Source organism: Erythrolamprus reginae, chromosome 9, assembly GCF_031021105.1.
Source record: "Erythrolamprus reginae isolate rEryReg1 chromosome 9, rEryReg1.hap1, whole genome shotgun sequence".
NCBI lineage: Eukaryota > Metazoa > Chordata > Lepidosauria > Squamata > Dipsadidae > Erythrolamprus > Erythrolamprus reginae.
In genome coordinates this window covers 2,735,554-2,756,908 of record NC_091958.1, presented here as the reverse complement: position 1 = coordinate 2,756,908, position 21,355 = coordinate 2,735,554, and the positions used below count along the sequence as shown (strand labels likewise).

Genomic DNA, 21,355 nt, shown 5'->3' with positions numbered 1-21,355 from the left:
GGTGGAAGGTCTTAAGCATAAAACGTATCAGGAAAGACTTCATGAACTCCATCTGTAGAGTCTGGAGGACAGAAGGGAAAGGGGGGACATGATTGAAACCTTTAAATATGTTAAAGGGTTAAATAAGGTTCAGGAGGGAAGTGTTTTTAATAGGAAAGTGAACACAAGAACAAGGGGGCACAATCAGGTTAGTTGGGGGAAAGACCAGAAGCAACATGGGAAAATGTTATTTGACTGAAAGAGTCGTAGATGCTTGGAACAAACTTCCAGCAGACATGGTTGGTAAATCCACAGTGACTTAATTGAAACATGCCTGGGATAAACACAGATCCTAACATAAAATACAGGAAATAGTATAAGGGCAGACTAGATGGACCAGGAGGTCTTTTTCTGCCGTCAATCTTCTATGTTTCTATGTTTCTCTCTGCTCAAGATCCCCATGGACAATTGGTGGGCCACTGGGTGACCCAGAATACTGGACACGATGGGCTTTGGCCCGATTCAGCATGGCTCTTCTTAGGTTCTTATGTATGTTCCAACCCCCAGCTCAAACTGTCCTGTCCCTACATCAATTCTCCTTCTTTATGACCCTCATGCTCAACATCTCCAAGGTCACCAGGGCATGAGAAGACCAAATGGAGTAGGGCCAGTAGAGGCAGAATGGGACTGATCCCTTCTCCTTGTTGAATTGATGGAAGACTTCTGGTCTGGTCTGGGATCGCAGCAGAGGCTCCGGGGCAGGGCTCTGTCCCCGAGACCTCTTCAACCTTTCCAGAGGTTGCCTTTTGTGGTTGGTTCGGGTCCGGATGGCCCGTTCCTAGAACAGGGGGTTTCCCTGCACCCGAGGGGCTGTTGCTGGGGCTCCGGAGGCAAGGGATCACCCCGCAGCTCTGGGAAAGGTGAACCGACCCTCGATCCATAGAGGGCCCGGCCATTTGCGATCCGTCCATACCAGTGGGAAGCAAGAAATAATAATAAGAAGAACAATTCTCCTTCTTTATGACCCTCATGCTCAACATCTCCAAGGTCACCAGGGCATGAGAAGACCAAATGGAGTAGGGCCAGTAGAAGCAGAATGGGACTGATCCCTTCTCCTTGTTGAATTGATTCCATTAGAATTCTCTTGCTAATGCTAAAAGGGCCCCAAGACAATGTCTAGCAGATACATTCACAAAACTACAAAACTGTCATGGTTGAATTACAGTTGAAGAAAGAAAAAAAATGAAGGCCGCAATTCTTTGGGCGTTGGCAGATTCTTTGCAGAAGAACAGAGTGGCTGCCTCTTTTATGATGTTGTTTCAATGATAAATATTCTCTCGATGCAGAGCTGTGGATTCTTGCTACCGCAGAAATAAAGCTGCAGGTGGGATGGGATTGCATTTTTTCCATAAGTTCCAAAAGGGATTCTATGAAATATTCCTTCGCCGTTACTTTTTGGCCTTCCGCTGACTGAGCAAAGGATGAATCAGAGCGATGGAGTTTAAAATCAAGGGGAAAAGGCTTAGTGGCTGCAATTCAGAAGCCATTAATTTTGATGGTTCATTGCAACCTCGGCGTTCGGAGGCCATGTTCACAGAAAAAGAAAACATCTCCGGGATTAAATTATGTTTATACATTTCCTGCCACTGTAGGCTTTGTTGCTGCTGAACCTCTGCAGAGCAGCACCAAAAACACCACAGGACGAGGGCCAAAAGAACAAAACCAAACAAAAGTTTATGAAAAACAATCGTTTTGGAAGTGTTGTAAAACCCCTGGGGAATTTTATTGTCATACTGTAGAGTTTAATCTGGGTTTTTGATTGCATGGATGTGGCTTTTATTTTATCTTTCTTTGTTTTGCGTTAGCCTCCTTGATGGTCGGATAGATTCAGGTTAGTATCTATGGAGATTCTCAATCTTCCAAATCATGGTTGTCCCAAAAGTACTTTTTCAAAAGGCAACTGGACTTTCTTTTTTTGTTTGGGGTTTTTTTTGAAGATGTTTCACTTCTCATCCACAAACATACATACATACATACATACCATGCATAGAATTGTAAAGGCCTAGGGGGAAGAGGGTCTCAATTCCCCCATGCCTGACGGCAGAGGTGGGTTTTAAGCAGCTTACAAAAGGCAAGGAGGGTGGGAGCAATTCTAATCTTTGGGGGGAGTTGGTTCCAGAGGGCTGGGGCCGCCACAGAGAAGGCTCTTTCCCTGGGTCCCGCCAAGCGACATTATTTAGTTGACGGGACCCGGAGAAGATCCACTCTGTTGGACCTAACTGGTTACTGATTTGATTGGATTGGATTGGATTGATTTGATTTGATTTGAATGCCGCCCTTCTCCGAGAACTCGGGGCAGCTCACAGCATATAATATGACAATACAACACAAAGGCAAACATCATTAAATTTAAAATTACAAATCTAAAAATTCCAATATTTAAAAACAAGCATACCAGTTCAATCATACAGCAAATACTGTATCTCATTTTGTTGGTCAGGGAGCTAAGACATAATTGCCCCAAACCTGGCTACATAGGTGAGTCTTAAGACTCTTACGGAAGGCAAGGAGGGTGGGGGCAGTGCGTATCTCCAGGGGGAGCTGATTCCAGAGGGCTGGGGCCCCCACAGAGAAGACCCTTCCCCAGATCCCACCAAGTGACATTGTCTGGCTGATGGAATTTGGAGGAGGTCAATTCTGTGGGACCTAATCGGTTGCTTGGACTCATACAGCACATCCACATCCCGTCAGAGTTGAAGAAGCTTTTTGGATAGGAAGCGAAACGTCTTCAAAGAAAGAAAAATCAATGTCCATTTGCCTCTTTTTTTAAAGAAAAGCATCTTTGGGACATAGATTGAAGAAATTAGCCAATACAGGTAATCCTCCACCTGAGACCACAATTGGGCCCAGAATTTATGTTGCCAAGGGAATTCAGTGTTCGCCCCATCTTATCATCTTTCTAGCCACAGTCCTTAAGTGAATCATTGCAGTGGCAAGTTAGGAACAGGGTTGTTAAGTGAATTTGGCTCCCCCCATTGATTTAGCTGGTCAGAGGCTCAGAAAAGGGGGGGACCACGTGATGATGCAGGCGTCATAAATGTTAACTCCAGGCAGGCTCACAGTGAAGTATTTGTTCCTCTAATTGCTTTAGTAGGTTCGATTGATCCTTTGTGGGTAAACTGAGCAGGAAAAAAAATTACTCCATAGCCTAGAATAATTAGCTTGGGAAGGGGGGGAAAATAAGTTGATTTCCAGAGACTTTCCAAGTGTGGTAGGTCCAGGAATCAGGAAAAGAAAAAAAGAAACGAGAGAGAGAGAGAGAGAGAAACCAGGCAGAAAGGAAAATGGCTGTTACTAATTTTACGGTAGCCAATTACAGCTTTAATGCAAAAGCCTATTCAAAATATTTCCTAAAAAATTACTCAAATAAACCAGGGATAATATTAGAATGATGCAAAACATGCCAAGCAAGAAAGCAAAGGGAAATTATGTTGTGATTTGTATTTTGGCGGCAATTTAATTCCTTTTTACTTGCAATGTTTTGGCAACTCCTGCAGTTGTAAAAAAAAAAAGGGTAAATGGATAACCTTAGCAGCAAATATGTAGACATTTGAAAATCCTTCTTGTGTATCAATGTATAATTAGCCTCTTCAACATTTCAATAATATTGCAAACCACAGTTATGTGAATATCATGGCCTGGGAAGAATGCGAAATAGGTAGCATAAGTAGAAAGAATGCTATCAACAGTTGTGCAAAAATGTAAAATTATTTCTATGTCCTGGTATTATTTCTGCCCATTGATTTATTTCATAGCTAGGAAAAAAAGTTATTTTTGGGCAAACCAATAGCTAAGTCGCTTGTTTCAGTTACATTAAATAGCTTTTTTTAAAATAGCTATTACTTTATTCTTTAAAATCTTTTTCAGCTTCACTAAGTTTCCTTCATATCTCTCTTGGCATTTTTTAAAAAAAATCCTGTGTTTTAGGGAAAGGAGAAAATAATACTGAATTAGAACCAGCTCTCACCATATTTAATCCCCTTTACAATAACCTCATCCCCAAACTAGATCTTTCAGAATTTTGTCTTTATAAATATTGCTTCCTGATTTTGCATCATAAAAAAAAAATAGACAAGGTTAAGATGGAAGGAAATCAGCAGTGATTTATTTTTTATTTAAAATAATAGACTTTTCATAGCTGTAATTCCAGTCTACTTTCAACACCATATTTAAATTTCAAATTGTCTCAGATCTGGAAAACTTGTCATGACCCCACTTTTTTTTTTTTTGGTGCTGGGAAAAACACAACAAATTCTGAAATAGCCCTAGAAATTGAAAAACAAGTCAGATCCTTTCATCACCTTATCATGACTCAATAATTAAAGTCGTCAGCTTGACAGCCTTTCAAAGTTAGAGGAGTTTTCATTTTGGTTTGTGGAAGTCAGAATGTAGAACCAAGGTTTGGTGGGGTGGGAATTCTGAGAAGTGAAATCTACACATTTTCAAAGGGTGAAGGGGGGTTTTTTGGGGGGGGGGCAGCCTCGAATTCTAGTCATTGTGACCGGCATTTTATAGCTTGCGCTCAAATTGGCACAATCAACCTTTCATTAATTTAAAGAATCACACACCAGCTAGGAGATGCAAAGATATAGGGACCTGTTGGTTGGTTGGTTGGTTGGTTGGTTGGTTGGTTGGTTGGTTGGTTGGTTGGTTGGTTAACCAGACTTTGGGAAGTTATTGTGGCTCAAGATAAGATTGGCAGTAAATACAAAACAGACAATAAATTCAAGACTACCCTAAGATGCAGATGAGACTCTTAACTTCTCCTTTTATGCCTCTGTCTTCTTCAGACATGTCCATTGGATAGAGTCAAAATAGACCCATGTAGCCACCACATTGAAGTTCTACCTGATTTTTTATGAGCATTGCAATGTGCATAAAACTGGCCACAGCATCAATCACTCTGCAGTGGATACCATTCTTGAGTTTCTTAACCTGGCTGATCAGGGAGTACTGCCCAATGGATAGTGATTGCTTCCACCCAACTCAAAAGAAGAAAAAACAACTCATTTCTTTCAAGAACAAACCCGCTAGAGAGCAACAGGCCTCCCTGGAAATAAACCACTGCTTTCTTTAGTGCTTTCTTTCATGTTTACTTCAGGCAAGTGGTCATTTCCTGCCTTTTATGGATTGGGCATCACACATCTGGGCTAAAGCAGCATGCCACATTCCCTGCATTGGAGTAATCCTGATCCAGGTTTATAATTTTCTTGACATGGATTCAAAGGCATCGTGAAATCCGGTGAAAGTTTCTTTGGGGATTGGATTCAAGGCAACGAATCGTTTGCAGACTGAATTCAGGGCAACTTACTCCCTAGGAAGTCCTAATGCAAAATTTATCTTTTGGTCAGCTTGAATGAAATCAGCAAGGCCATTTAATTGGGATGCAAAGCTTCCCCCCGTCCGCTTTCGTGGAAGCAAAACTTATTACTATTAAAAAAGAGAGAACAGTCGATTACAAATAGGTTCATCATCTGCTTTTTCAATGAGGATTTACTGTGCTTATATCTTTATATTTAGAGAATTGTATCGTACACATACATCAGACTTTGCTTTTTTCAAAATGATGCGGTGCAGTCCCCATGTAGGTAGTTCTTGACTTATGACTTATCAGGAAAGACTTAATGGACTCAATCTGTATAGTCTGGAGGACCGAAGGGAAAGGGGGGGACATGATCGAAACATTTAAATACGTTCAAGGGTTCAATAAGGTTCAGGAGGGAAGTGTTTTTAATAGGAAAGGGGTCACAATCTGAGGTTAGTTGGGAGGAAGATCAGAAGCAACATGAGAAAATATTATTTTGCTGATAGAGTAGTAGATGCTTGGAATAAACTTCCAGCAGATGTGGTTGGTAAATCCACAGTCACTGAATTTAAACTTGCCTGGGATAAACATAGATCCATCCTAAGATAAAATACAGGAAATAGTATAAGGGCAGACTAGATGGACTGTGAGGTCTTTTTTTGCCATCAACCTTCTATGTTTCTATGACCCCTCAAAAGAAATGGGGACTGTAGCTACCAACAGTCAGGCCACTTCCTGGTCACATGACCAAAGTTGGACTGCTTGCCAACATGGCCACCTTTATAGCTGTTTGCAGAGCCCGTGGTCATGTGACTGTATGGTGCAGCCATTTCGCTGAAAAGTGCCACGTCTGATGTTTCCTGCAAAACCACACCCTTGGCGAATCAGATAACGACTATGGGATTTGCTTAAGGAACATTGCAAATTCAACTTGGTCACATAAATAACACTTTTTGCAACTATTGTGACAGACAACCATAACAGGCAGGCTCCATTATGATCGTATATTGTACATTAGCAACACGGAACACAGTTTTTCAAAGTAGGTGTTAGATAAAAATCGGCATAACATTGGTGGAAAGAAAAAAGAGGTTATATTTCAGAGGAATCTTTCTATAAATACATACAAATTTCCAAACATTTTTTCCCTTCCCTGAAATGTTCAAAACAGAGCCTCTAGATAAACTTTTCTCTCTATAAAGGCCTCTAATACCTCATCGGATGTCTGCAAGTAAAGTTTTGTGTTTAATTTTTCTCACTGGTTCAGATAAAACTAAAAGGTTTCTCTTACCAGAGACAACAATCAGCATTCAGAGCTATATGTCAAAAAGGCCAAAAATTCAGGAAAGGATCTTAAAAAAAAATTACCTGGGAAATTATCATCACATTCCCTGGAGTGATTCTAATTTGGCACAAGACATTTTCCAGATGTGCCAGGTGTTAGTTTACCTGTTTAGATGTCTGGGTTGGAGACCGAGAAATCAGTTATTAAAGTGGCAGCTACAGTATGCCATCCAGACAAGTTCTTTCTTATAACCTTTTTTTCAAAAAAGGAGACATTTTTGGACCTGGAATCCTTCGTGGTCTGATCAACCAGCCATCCTAGCCCTGATTTCAACATGGAGCACACTGGGTGCATTGAATTTTAACAATTCTCAGTCCACGTGGCTCTTCTTAACCATTTGCCCTATGCAGTTGAATCGACAGACGCTGAATTGTGACCAATTTAAAAGGCTGAAGATAGTAGTTGCGGTAGACATTCACCAAAGCCAATATGGAAACATTGTGGACCACCCCACTCCTTCAGACTCAAGAGAGGGATGCATACAATTTCAGATTGCATCCCGCCTTAAGACTAAGACAGAGTGATATTATGTCCTTGGAAATGAAGTCAAGCCAAACCCTATGAAGAACCAAGAAAGGACATTAAAAAAATTATTCTGTCTTGCAAGATAATTCCACTGGTGCATTTTCAATGGGAGGGTCAGAATTGCGCCCATTCCTTCCTGAAGTTATTCTATCCATCCTTCTACCTCAACTATTGAAACTCAAAACAGGTTCCAGATCTGCTTATCTCCAGCGACCCATAGGTAGAAGGTCTAGTTTTCATCCCTTGTCCACCCGCTTTAAAATGTACCAAGCAACTTATTGACAGGAAAAGGGACATTCAGGAAGGAAGCTTTGAACATGCCAACTCAGCTAACCAACAGTTTAACCTAATCCATGAAAAAAAAATAGCGACTTCATTTACCTAACAGCCAGAGAGAGAGAGAGAGAGAGAGGGAGAGAGAGAGAGAGGAGGGAGGGATGGAGGGAAGGATTAGGCCGAATTCCTGTGAAATATCTTTGATGGAGAATGAAAGCAAATATACAAATATGTATGTCACAGGATAATGTCCCAGGATAAAAAGGACTCTTTTTCCTTTGACTTTTATTCTTAACATGCCATTACGCTGACTTCTAAGTCACACTGATTTATTTACAGTATATACAATTTGCATCCGAGGTGTACAAATACCACACATTTAAAAAATAATATTTGCATTCCGTTTTTTTTTAAAAAAAAAGAATGTACACAAAAAAATAGAGGGGTATAGGCCCCTTCTGCCCTAATTACATTTTTTATACAGTGCAGAATAAAATTTAAAATCAGTGTGTCCTCTAAGGCAGTGTTTCCCAACCTTGGCAAGTTGAAGATATTTGGACTTCAACTCCCAGAATTCCCCAGCCAGCGAAGTCCAAATATCTTCAACTTGCCAAGGTTGGGAAACACTGCTCTAAGATCTACCCTCAGGCAAAAAAAAATAAAATGGTTTTTTTTAACAAATTGATTTTCCCCAAAAGCATCCTTCATTTCTATAAAAAAAGCAGGGGTTGTTTTGCCTTTGCGGCTGTTTTTTGATATTTGCCACAATTCCTTGAGACATACATTCCCAGGAACAGTCTCATACAGCCTTCCTCATCCATACAATTTTTTACCGCAAATATTCCCGGCTGGCGCATGAACCATTCCTAATACTGCTTGACCAAGGCTGCTGTTGGGAAGTATATTTAAAAACAAAAAAAGTTTGAATAAATAAGCATGCGAGCCTTGTTAGTTCTTTTTTTATTCCCATTTTCAACCTTTATTTCTCAAAGTGCTTTTGTAATTCTTGTACTTAATATTTAAAAATAGGCTTTTTTTTTTTTTGTATAGCCAGGAGGAAAGTGAGTTTTAGCGCATCAGGGCCGTTGCACAAGATGGTCCCAATTCTAATTTTTGTGGCTTGTCTGCATTCAAAAACCTCACCATCCCTTCGGAGAAAACATGGGGGGAAATGACACACAATTTTGAAAGGAAGGCTTAAGGGATTCATTGGAGATTCGTTTCTCAGGAGGAGTGAAAAACATAGTGAAGGGAATATATTTTCTCCTTACTGCCAAGGCCGAAAATGACAGGCCAAATGAAGAACTTCCCCACCCAAAAAAGTCAATTGCTGTCACGGGGATTGTTCTTCGGACGGTCCCTTTCTTGCAGGCTGGATCGCTGTCTCTCCACTTCTAAAAATCCATGTTTTCATCCAGGCTCATTAAAATGGAACATTATATGCTGGAGCAGGGAAGGGACAGGTTACATCTTTGGAAAGAGACTGGATTTAGACCTTGGAAGAAAGAATCCCAAAGTGGCTCTCGGAAAGGAGTGTAGGCCTCAGGGCTAGGGTTCTTGAGGAGGGGGGTGTCCTCCCAAGATGAAAGAAGCGACACTGGACATTTGGGGGATCCGTCCCCCGAAAGGCGCACATTGGCCTAGAAGACAATGTTTGAAGAAGACCACCTTCCTTTGACATCTTTGAATACTTATATACCTCATAACAACTACACAGGCGAACTTCTGGAGAGGTCTTGCGGCTCCCAGCGAAGAGTTTCCAGCAGGAAGTCCTACATAGTTTTCACATGGGTCCCTCGAGATCCTTTCTCCTCCCCAAGGAAGCTGGGCTCCCCCCTGGCCTCACTGTCACATCACGCAAGGTTTGATGTCTTGATATGTGACTTGCTGGTGGTAGTAGGAGCCGCTGCCTGCCGAATGCATGGAAGAGGACGCCATGGCGTTGATGGAGAAGACAAACTCTTTCCGATCGCACATGCTCGGAGACTGGGAATGGTACCGGATTCCTGAAAGCAAAGCAGAGAGAAAGTTGAAGGAGATTATGGGGGGAAAGGGCAGGTCACCCCTGGAGGTTTCCAAGGGCAGCATGAAAATTGCTGGATTAAAGGGTGATTTTTTGGAATTCTGTTTGCTTTGGATCTGGATGGAGACAATGGTTTTGGGGTTTTTTTTGCAGCTGACAATACTGAATGCGTTGAGAGAATGTTGAGCGAATGGAATGATTGCTTTTTATGGTTTTGGGGTTTTAAATTTTTTTAATTAATTAATTGGATCCAAGATATTGTATATTGTTTATTATATGTTGTGAGCCGCCCCAAGTCCTTGGAGAGGGGTGGCATAGAAATCCAATTAATAGATAAAAATAGATAGATAGATAGATAGATAGATAGATAGATAGATAGATAGATAATAGGAAGGGTTTAAATCTAGGTATCAATATTGCTGAGATTGACCAGAGGGCTTCTTTTAAAGACACACCAACTTTTGTGACTAACTCTATGGGAGGAAGGAAGGAAGGAAGGAAGGAAAAAGGAAAGGGAAGGAAAGGAAGAAGGGAAGGAAGAAATGAAAGAAAGAAAGAAGGAAGGAAGGAAGATAAGAAAGAAAGAAAAAGAAAGAAAACACCCAAACAGTATGGGAGGGAAAGAGGGAAGATGGAAGGAAGGAAGGAAGGAAGGAAGGAAGGAAGGAAGGAAGGAAGGAAGGAAGAATAAAAAGTACCAAACACTTTTGGCCTGTGGTTAGACAAAATACAGATGGATAATATCATTGAGGGTATCCATTAAATTATAGTTACTCCTAATAAAAGGCTTTGCCCAATTATTAATTATTAACAATTATTAGCCGCCCCTGTCTTCGGAGAGGGGCGGCATACAAATCTAATAAATTGAAAAATTGAATTGAATTAATTTCAGCTGAATGCATCATATATATTATTTTCTGGCTATAATACACAAACCCAACCCAAGGGCATTGTTGATTAGTTAGTGATTGCAAACCCAACAAATCGATTTGAGGCTTTTGAGTCAGCCATGGTTAAACCAGCTATGGCAACGTGGGAATACAAACCTATGGCTGTCAGAGGATTCATAGCCTCAAACTGATGGGGGTTTTTTTTGTCGAATGGCCAGTGTTCTTTTCTTGGAACAGTAGAATCCAGTACTATATCACAAACTGCTCATAAACCATTTGGAATTTTTTTAAAAAATCTATTTTTGTTCCCCGCCAAAATGCAGGTGGAAGTATGAAGGGAGAGGGAGTTTTGCAATCCAGTGATGTGGAAAAACTACATGACTGATTCATTGGGAATAAAAAAAAAACCCAGAAGATAAACGAAGTAAATTAATTAATCAATTCTGGATCCCTGGCAAGGTTGTTATGTGTTTTATCTTCCCATGTCAACTGGTCCAACCTCTGTTCCTGGATGGAAAATTTTCTGCTCCAACTGTTAAATCCAATTAGATTAAATTATTGAGTTTGATGTCTGCTGTCTCTCACACATTATCCCCCCTCCCTCTCCCCCCCCCCCCTTATGTGTGTGTGTTTGGTTTAAGGAAATTCCCACTTGTTCAGAATAGGAATTTTGTCCAATTGCAAATTGCAGGATGGGATGGGGCTGTCTGTTTCCTGACTGGCCGAGGAAGGAGAAAATTTGGAGGGGGGGGGGGGTGGTAACTCGTGTGTCTCGCTTGAGTTTTCTGGAGGAACCTGATGAAAAACAAGCCTCTGCTTATTATTATTATTTTAAAATTGCTCCTAATGACTGCATGATTTCTGCGCTCTACCGCAGATCTACAATAAGTGTAAACAAAGCTTTCCCAATCGTGGGTCCACCAAAAAAGACCTTTCATTAAATGTAGGGCTCAACTTTACCCCTTATTTCTCTCTAGATCTGCAACTTCTGCACTGTTGAGGCTGCAAAATCATCCTAAACCATAAAATAATTTCTGGCACAGATATTTACAGATTCACAGCTGTTGACAGTTTTTGGAAATATTTAAACCCAAGTAAGAAATCAAGCTTGGAACGTGGGTTTCCAAGTCTGTCTTCCCACCAGGACTTTTTCTAAGGCTATAATTCATGTCCAGGGAGGAACGAAATATTAATTTATTAGGGAACTTGTCCCACCCAATTTCGTGGGGCTTCCTTCTAAGTAGGCAAGATTGGCCTGCTCCTTATTCGTCCTGCACCTTTCCCCTTGCAAAAAGAAACGACTCCCCTCTCGTTTTAATGAAAAAGCACCTCAAGGTCTGCCTGCCTGCCAAAAGCACCGAAGCATGCGAGCTAGAAACTTGACCAATGGAATTATTTTAAATAAGATTACAAGGTAGCACTTTGCAGGGTGCATTGTAGGATTAGGCGAGTAGGCACCCAGCTACATAGGGAGATTTTGCGACAGAAGCAGAACTTAAACTCGATTTATTTATTTTCTTTTTAGCGTTACTTGATAAGGCAAATCTGTGCCCAGTCACACACCGCTGCCAAAGTGCTTTTTAAAAAAGTAGCAATAGTAGCTTTTGCCTCCATTCTCATTTCTGTTTGGGAAAGGGTTTCTCTCTTTTCTAAAAATCGCGGTTGAAAGAATCCAGTAGCACTTTTTCCAAAGTAGGAAATTATATTTGTTAGTCGGGAAAAGGCGCTATCCGGTTTTTTCCTGGGGATTTCCCCCCCCCTCCTCACCAGCTTATTCTAAGCATTACTTTGTAAGTGTAAACTTTACATCCACATTTATTCTATCTCCTCGACATTTCCAAGAACCTCCTATGCCCAATATGAATTTTTTTAAAAAAAATAATAATTAAATCATACTCCAGGCCCTTTCACACCACTTTAAAACCTCCTGGCCAATCCATTGCTAAAATGGCGGAGAGGTCACGAAGCATTAAGAAATGGACATGCTGGTGGTCATTTCCTCCTCCTCCCCCCGCAATTTTTTTTTAAAAAAAGTTTCTTTCTTTTTTCCCCTCCTCAAATTTTGCCCCGTTCTGCTTGATTGGCGTCCTTTGTTTAATAGGCTGGACAAAATCCGAAAATTGGTGGGATTAACAGATCGCTTCACTTAAACCAAGGCAAGAGACCGACCACCCCCTCATCCCGACGGGACAAACGGGAGAGGGGAGGAGAATAGGGGCTACCTGGAATAATTGCCCCTCGGTAATGCTGAGACCCGATTTTAACTTCTTCCACCCCCCACCCCCCCAGTAAAACTCCTCTCCTTTCCAATAGGAGTTGGCTAAATTTGTTCGGGTCCCAAGCATCGCAATTCAAATAAGGCGTACTACACACACAGCCCAACATTGAACGTGGGGAAAAAACCCACAAGATTAAGGGGTGTATTAATTAATTAAATTAAACAGATCTTGCCCAGAAGCGAAGTGACACTTAATGACTAAGTGACAAATCTATATTTTCTTTTATGTACACTGAGAGCATAGGCACGAAGACAAATTCGTGTGTGTCCAATCACACCGGCAACACAAAAGGGCGGATACACAACACGTAGTTGTGTTGTTGTTGAGTGTCACCACAATCTCAGAAGACCGAAGTCCACCGGAGAGCCCCCTCTGTTAAGTGCCTCTCTGGATCTTCGTGTAGCGGCGCGCAATCTACCCATCTTTGCCCCTTGATAATTCCATAATTCCCCGTTTCCAACTGGGCAGCGACAGCCCGAAAAAGTTGGAGATTTTCTCTTTTTTGCGCCTGGTTTTGACTTCGGCCGGGCAAGATTCCTGATGTGAGCCGCCCTGAATTTGAGGAGAAGGGCGGCATAGAAATCTAATGAATAAATCTAATAAACAGAGAAACAGAGAATATGGACGGCAGAAAAAGACCTCCTGGTCCATCTAGTCTGCCCTTATACTCTTTCCTGTATTTTTTAAATCTTAGGATGGATATATATTTATCCCAGGCAGGTTTCAATTCAGTTACTGTGGATTTACCAACCAAGTCTGCTGGAAGTTTGTTCCAAGCATAAATAAATCTAATAAATAAATCTAATAAACATAGAAACATGGAAGATTGACGGCAGAAAAAGACCTCCTGGTCCATTATACTCTTTCCTGTATTTTTTAAATCTTAGGATGGACCCATGTTTATCCCAGGCATGTTTAAATTCATTTACGGTGGGTTTACCAACCACGTCTGCTGGAAGTTTGTTCCAAGTATAAATAAATCTAATAAACAAATCTAATAAATAAATCTAATAAATAAATAAAATTTCGCGGAAGGGACGCGCGGGCGACGCGCTGGATTCTCCGCGTCTTAAATCCGATTTAAAAAGACGAGGAGAGGGAAGGAGACCCCGCGACTGCGGGGGGGGGGTGTGTGTGTGTGTCCATCTTTGCACACCCGTCCCTCCTCAAACGGGCGTTGCGGTCGCAAAGCGGCTTTCCTTTCGATTTTGCCAACCCTGCGGGAACCCCCCCCCCACAATTCTCCCACCCGCGCGCGATTCTAAAAGAGAATTCACAAAAGTCGCGTGTTCCGGGTGGGTGAGGCGAGTTTTGAACGCCCCCCGTCTTCGGGGAGGGTTTGGGGTTCCCCTCCCCACCCGTGTGGAATGGAAAGGGGGAGGGAAGGAACACCACCCCGGGATCTGCCGCTTTTCTTTAGGCCTCTAGGCTCCCCCCCCCCCAACGTCAAAGGCTTGACTGTTTCACGCTGGAAGGCCTGGTCAGTTTCAAAGCGTTCCTTCTCACCACTTCAGCTGTATTGAGGGGTCTTGTCTTACCTAGGTTACCTCTTCCCCCCTCCCCAGAGATAAACCGGGTGGGGAGGGAGGGAAGGAAAGAAAAAAGGTGGGGAAGAACAGATTTTACTTTCTTTCTTGAAAACCAGAATGAAAAACCCGGAAGAGAAACCTAGAAACCTAGAAGATTGACGGCCAAAAAAGACCTCATGGTCCATCTAGTCTACCCTTATGCTATTTCTTGTATTTGATCTTAGGATGGGTCTATTTTTATCCCAGGCATGTTTAAATTCAGTGACTGTGGATTGGAAGTTTGTTCCAAGCATCTCCTACTCTTTCAGTCAAATAATATCTTCTCACGTGGCTTCTGATCTTTTCCCCAACTAACCTCAGATTGTGCCCCCTTGTTCTTGTGTTCACTTTCACAGAATAGATTTTACTTTCTTTCTTGAAAAACCAGCACTGATTTTTCAGCGCCTCGCCAATTTCATGGACCCTAGGGTCTCTCTCTCTCTCTACTTAAAAATCGAGTGCTCCCCCCCAAAACCCCACCCTTATAAAGGTAAGACTCCTCCACAGACCCACTCTTAAATCTTTCCCTTTTCTGGAAGCAGCCGAGTTTGCAGGGTAGCAAAGGTCTTCGGAGAGGGGCGGCTTACAAATATTATTATTATTATTATTATTATTATTATTATTATTATTATTATTATTATTATTATTATTATTATTATTATTATGACTGATTCATCCTAAGCCAAGCAACGTTGGGTGGGATAAGGTGAGTTTGAGGATGCTTTGATTGGAAAGCGGGGGGGGGGGGAGGCACAAATCCCCCCCCAGTCCAACAAACAAACAAAATGGTTGTGGTGGGGGGGAGAAAGAACTTTCTGTCTTAACAGGGGAAGAAGATCTAAGACTCCAGATTTCTCAGCGGGGAGAGATCCCGTCGCCAAACTGATCTCTACAGCTGGTTTTAAAAGACCGTCTAAAAAACCCCCGACCACCAGCTGAAATGAACTTGATTTTATTTAACTTTCATTTATTTATTTGTCTCTGAATGCCATGCGTTTAATGGCGCGTTTTCTTTAAAAAAAAAGAGAGAGAGAACACCAGCTCGATTTCATGGAGAGGAAAATTACATAAGCGGGTCAGGGGAAAAAAAATCATTTTAGCCATCAATGTGGCAAGGGAGATCAGCATCTTTCGCTCACTTTAATCGTGATTTTTGCCAGAAGATTTTATTAGGAATAATAATAATAATAATAATAATAATAATAATAATAATAATAATAATAATAGTCATTTAATAAAACTTTATTAGATTTGTATGCCGCCCCTCTCCAAAGACTCCGCAGACCCTTCCTATTTATTTATTTGTTTATTTATTTATTTATTTATTGCGCTATTGATGACGTTTTGCTCTGTCAACCAAGCAAAAGGCTTCCGACAAAACTATAAAGGGTTTTTTTGACGTTTAGAATAGAATAGAGGAGAGGGGAGGAGAGGAGAGAAAATAAGAGAAGAGAAGAGAAGAGAGAAGAGAAGAGAAGAGAGAAGAGAGAGGAGAGATGAGAGGGGAGAGGGGAGAGGGGAGAGGGGAGAGGAGAGGAGAGGAGAGGAGAGAATTCTTTATTGCCAAGTGTGATTGGAGACACAAGGAATTTGTCTTTGGTGCAGATGCTCTCAGTTCGGGAAGCTTTTAAAATAGGGTGAAATGACATGGCCATCAAAAGCCCCAAAGGGCCTATTTCAGGTATCCTGATGTGGCTCCAGCTGCATCCGTAAAACCCGCTTAACCAGGGAAAACCTGGGCAGCCGCATTCAGATGACATAATAATAAATTTTGCTGGACTTAAAAGATGTCATTTTGGGTTTGTTTCGGGAGCTTCCTCTGTTGTGTGAATCCAGAAAACAGGTTAATCCCCCAAGTAGGTTCAGTGTGTTGGGAAAATGCAACTGCACACACTCCGAGAAAACTGTGCTTTTGTGGGGCACATAAAAATATGAAGCAGGATAGGAAAATAACCCAGAAAATATTTTTAAAGGGATTTACAGCGTCATTTTATACCTTCCGAGGTTATTCCTCCATCAATAACCTAATAGATAAAATAAACTTAAGAGGACAAAAAAATTAAGCAGAAACCTGAAACTTAGTCTTATTATCCGTGGTCGTGATTTTTGCTGTGTAACTAATATTCGTTGACTTTCCAAAGAACTAAAATATAAATTTCAATCCCATTTTTGAAGCCCCTTGTTTCCACATTTTAAAACTGATCCTGTTAATTTGGCCACCAGAACAAGGGAATCAATGTGAAAGAATGAATTCTCAATTATTATAAATTATTATAAAGAATGAATTCTCAATTATTATAAATTATTATAAAGAATGAATTCTCAATTATTATAAATTATTATAAAGAATGAATTCTCAATTATTCAGCCCAGTGGCCTTCATTTTGCATTATTTGGGATAATAAACATATTTAACATCTGGCTAGCTAAGGACCAATCATAATAATAATGCTGGACAGATGCATAAAAATGCCAGCCATGATAATATTGGATAGGTGGATGAAAATACCATTATTATTATTATTATTATTATTATTATTATTATTATTATTATTATTATTATTATTATTATTATTATTATTATTATTATCATTAGTATCTCTTAGGTCTTTCATTAGGACTTGAATTTTTAAGTTTTTACCAGTTCCAGACTGTGAATTGAACTGAAGATTAAATCTGTAATAATAATAAGAACAATAATAACAGGCTTCCTTGGAGCAATAGCCTAGATCTATGGAACATTTGAATTTATCAGACCTGAATATTCTGACTTTGAAAAAAACAAACCCCAACCTACGAGGAACTGCCTATATATAGTACTCAAACGTTACCTTAAAACGTCTTAGGTTCTTGATTAAAACTTCAACTGTTACGTTTTTACCAGTCCCAGACTGTGAATCGAATTGAAGAAAATAATGATGATGATAATGACGATAATGACGATAACGATGATAATAATAATAATAATAATAATAATAATAATAATAATAATGTAATGATGCTATCCATAATAATAATGCTAGATATTGCATGGGTGGATAAACCCAGTCTAAACATCGAGCTGATCGACCAATCCAAATAATTATTTCTGCCCAAATTACATTTGCATAAAATTTAGGCTGCAGCAAATATTAAAACCAAATGGCAACGCGTCGGGGTTTTTAGCCTTCTCTTTCTTTCTGTCAAGACCCCCAGCAGCGGATTTTGGGCCGAATTTTCCTCCCGTGTCCACGGCTTAAAAGAAACATTGCAGCAAAGCCCAGAATAATCTCCACGCGTGGCGAAGGAGGCTCGGACATCGCCCGCGATAGGCTCGCCAGAGACGGTTCGGTTCTTTTTCGCTCTCCGCCTCCCTCGATTTTAAGCCCATTAAAGCGGGACAGTTTCTGAGGCTAAAGAATTGGGGGGCAATCCTTCACCCTAGACGTTTGGGCTTTGCTGCGTCGGGTTCTCGCGTGGCCCGGTTTCTCGGTGGGTGGGAGGGAGGCAGCCTTAATTGAGCAATTTCGGGAACGCAGGGAAACCCAGAGGGCTGCAGGCAAGGAGCCGAGAGCCCTTCCCTTCCTGGCGCCGCCGGGTTTGACCCACACACCTCGGCTGACTGGAGACCACCCGGCCGATCTCCCCTCTCTCCTCCCCCCGCGCGACCTTCTTTCTTCTCCCCTTCGGCCCCGTTGCTCAAGAGTCGCTTTTTCCTTCGGGCCCTCCGAGGGAAGAATAACCCTTATAGGAACATTCCTACATCTAGGAACGCTTATAGGAACATTTCTACCTATAGGAACGCTTATAGGAACATTTCTATATATGGGAACCCTTATACGAATATTTCTATATATTGGAACGCTTATAGGAACATTCCTATATATGGGAACCCTGATAGCACCATTCCTATATATAGGAACACTTATAAGAACATTCCTATACAATATATTGAAATCCTTATAGGAATATTCCTATATGTTGGAACACTTATAGGAACATTCTTAAATATAGGAACATAGGAACATTCCTAAATATAGGAACACTTATAAGAACATTACCACATATAGGAACACCTATAGGAACATTACTACATATAGGAACCTTTATAGCAACATTCCTATATATTGAAGCCCTGATAGGAACATTCCTATATATAGGAACCCTTATAGGAACATTTCTACATAGGAACCCTTATAGAAACATTGCTATATACTGAAGCCCTGACAGATACATACAGTAACATTTATAGGAACATTCGTATACTGTATATTGAAATCCTGATAGGAACATTCCTACACATTGGAACACATAGGAACATTTCTACATATAGGGACCCTTATAGGAACATTCCTACATATAGAAACACTTATAGGAACATTCCTATATATTGGAATTCTTATAGGAACATTTCTATATATAGGAACCCTGATAGGAACATAAGAATAACCCTTATAGGAGATAATCCTCTCGCGGAGGCCTCACCTGCCTTTTCCCATGGGGGGCTAACCCCTTCTTCCCTCCCCACGCGGGAAGAGGCTGCAATCTCTCCGGCCCAGGGCTGGGGGACGGCAGGGAAGGGATCCACGCCAACAATTCACGCAGGCCGCCCCGCAGCCAGCGATTCCCCCGAGAGAGGCGCAACCCGGAATCGCTCGGAGCGGCTCTCGCCTTCCTGGCCTCCCCTCCGCAGGCCTGCGAGACTCCCTCTGCTCTCCCCTCGGCTTCTCCAAGCCGCCCATTCGCCTGGCTTTAGGCCTTCAGCTCCCCGGCGACTAGAGCTCGCCCTCGTGGGGGCCGCTCGCCTCCTCCGGCTTCCCCTTAAAGCTCGGCCCGGCCTCCCTCCCCGTCCGGGGCTCTGCGGAGGAGAAACTCACCTTGTAGCTCGGCCGGGTTGTGGCTGTTCTGGTGCAGGTAGGGCTGCTCCAAGGCGTGCGAGGCGAGGCCCGACGAGAGCGGGTTGCCGCCCGGGTTGCAAGGCGAGAGGGGCTGCTGCTTGATGTAGGAGGCGCCGCCGTTCAAGCCGGGCGCGGGCGAAGGAGCCCAAGCCGAGGGCCCCGTGCTGGAATAAACCGAGTGGGGCTCCATCACTCCTCCGCCGGGCAGCAGCGGGGAAGCGGGCACCGAGCCGTCGTGGTGGCCGTAGTCCCCTCCGCCCGAAGCGGGCCCGGCTCCTCCTCCGCCGCAGTTGCTCATGTAAGCGTGGTGGCCTCCGTTGGCGGGCAAGTGGGGCACCGAGTGTCCGGCCAGCGCCATGCCGTCCACGTTGACCATGCCCAGGGCTCCTCCGTCCAAAGGGAGGCCGCCGGGCGGGCAGGCGGGCGCCTGGAAGCCGTAGCCGTCGGGCAGGTGATTGAAATTCAAGTTCATCATGCTGTACATGGGCTTGAGGGCCTGGCACTTCCTCCTGAAGCCCCGGGGCCGCCGTCGGAAGGAGCCTTCCTCGAACATGAACTCGCTGGCCGGGTCGATGGTCCAGTAGTGGCCTTTGCCCGGGCGGCCCAGCCCTTTGGGCAGCTTGATGAAGCACTCGTTGAGCGAGAGGTTGTGGCGCACCGAGTTCTTCCAGCCCTGGTAGGAGCCGCGGAAGAAGGGGAAGCGCGCCTGCAGGAACTGGTAGATCTCGCTCAGCGTCAGCCGCTTGGACGGCGAGCTCTGGATGGCCATCACGATCAGCGCGATGTACGAGTAGGGCGGCTTCTCCGGGCGGCGGATGCCCGCGTTGCTCTTCTTGGGCTTCGGGCCGCCGCCACCGGCTCCTCCGCCTCCGCTGCCGGCCGTCGAGGAGCTGGTGGACGAAGCGGCCTCCATGCCGGCGGCTGGTGGGCCGAGCGGCGGCTGGGGCTTGTCGGAGGCTGCGGACATAGCAAGCGCCCCGGCCTCTGGCGGCGGGAGCGGCGGGCGAGAGGCAGGAGCGCGCAGCAGGAGCCCTGCGGTCATCGACGGCGACCGAGCGCCCCCCAGCCCTCCCTAAGGACAGGCCCCCGGGGCGGGAAGGGAGGGGGGACGGCCTCCCCAGGCGCGCGCGCCCGCGCCCTCCCCCGCGCGCCCCCGGCTCTCGCTCCTCCGCCCGCCTTCTTTCCTTCCTTCCGAGGGGCCTGTGATCCGCGGGGCGCCTCTTCTCCAAGCGGGCGGCTAGCTACCTCGGAGGAACCCCGGAAAGGAAAGAAGGAGGCAGTGACGCGAATGGCAAGGGAGGGGTCCCAACTCCCGCCCTCGGCCCGGGATTGAGTCCCGGGGATCCAAAGTAGGAGCGGCTGCCCGGATCTTGCTTTTGGGCGCGGGGGTTCCTTCCTTCCTTCCTTCCTTCCTTCCTTCCTTCCTTCCTTCCTTCCTTCCTTCCTTTTTCTTTCTTTCTTTCTTTCTGCTTTCCTTCCCTTCCTTCCTCCTCTACCTCCTCCTCCTTTTAATTTACAACCTCCTTCCTTTTCCTCCTCCTCCTCGCCCTTCCCCCCTCCCGGTTCTTCAGGCTCCGCGGAGGATCCGGCCTTCTCCTATGCGCTCCCCCCCCACACACCCCGCCTGCCCCGCGCTGCTTCCTCCTCCTTCCACCCCCCCACCCCCGGTCTTTTCCCAGCCGGGAACCACCGCCGCTCGCCTCCTCCGCTGGTTGCTTGCTCTGCGCGTGGAATCGCCGCTCTGCCCCCAGCCGAAGCGGCTGCCTTTCACTTTATCGCGAGTCAGCGGGCGCCTGGCGGCTCTTTGACAGCGCGACGTCAGAGGGAGCAGACCCCGCCCCCCTCGCGCCCCTTGCCCCGGCCAGCCCCCCCTCTTCCCGCCGCCGCTCGACTCGACATTGGTGGGCGCGCAAAGGCGCTCCTCCTCCGCTGCAACCCGGCGCTGCTCTGGAGCGGTTCGCTCTCCCCCCGCGCCCTCCCCCCCATCTGCTTTGGCCTGCTGGAACCTTCACACCCGCCACCCGGGACCCGTGTTCGCCCTTGGGACGAGGGTCTTTCGGGGGGGAGACAGCGAGAAGACAAAAAGAAGCCCCGACTTATCTCCCCGGGGGGGAAAAATAGGGAGAATATTTCTCCTCCTGCATTTGCTCCCCTTTGCCTCCCCCCACCATTCAAGAGAATGTTGTAGAGTTACTGAGAAGCTGATTCTAGGCCTCGGTTCGTGGGGG

The 21,355-nt window shown here is 44.2% G+C and overlaps 1 protein-coding gene across 1 annotated transcript; it reads right to left on the bottom strand.

The window, feature by feature from the left end:
- Positions 1–8,438: 8,438 nt before the first annotated feature.
- FOXF1 (forkhead box F1) lies at positions 8,439–20,240 on the bottom strand. Its single transcript, XM_070761611.1, has 2 exons — positions 19,107–20,240; positions 8,439–9,496 (listed from the first exon to the last, which is right to left on the bottom strand). Exons 1-2 carry the CDS (start codon positions 20,167–20,169, stop codon positions 9,339–9,341), a joined length of 1,221 nt encoding a protein of 406 aa, XP_070617712.1. The 5' UTR covers positions 20,170–20,240; the 3' UTR covers positions 8,439–9,338.
- Positions 20,241–21,355: the final 1,115 nt, after the last annotated feature.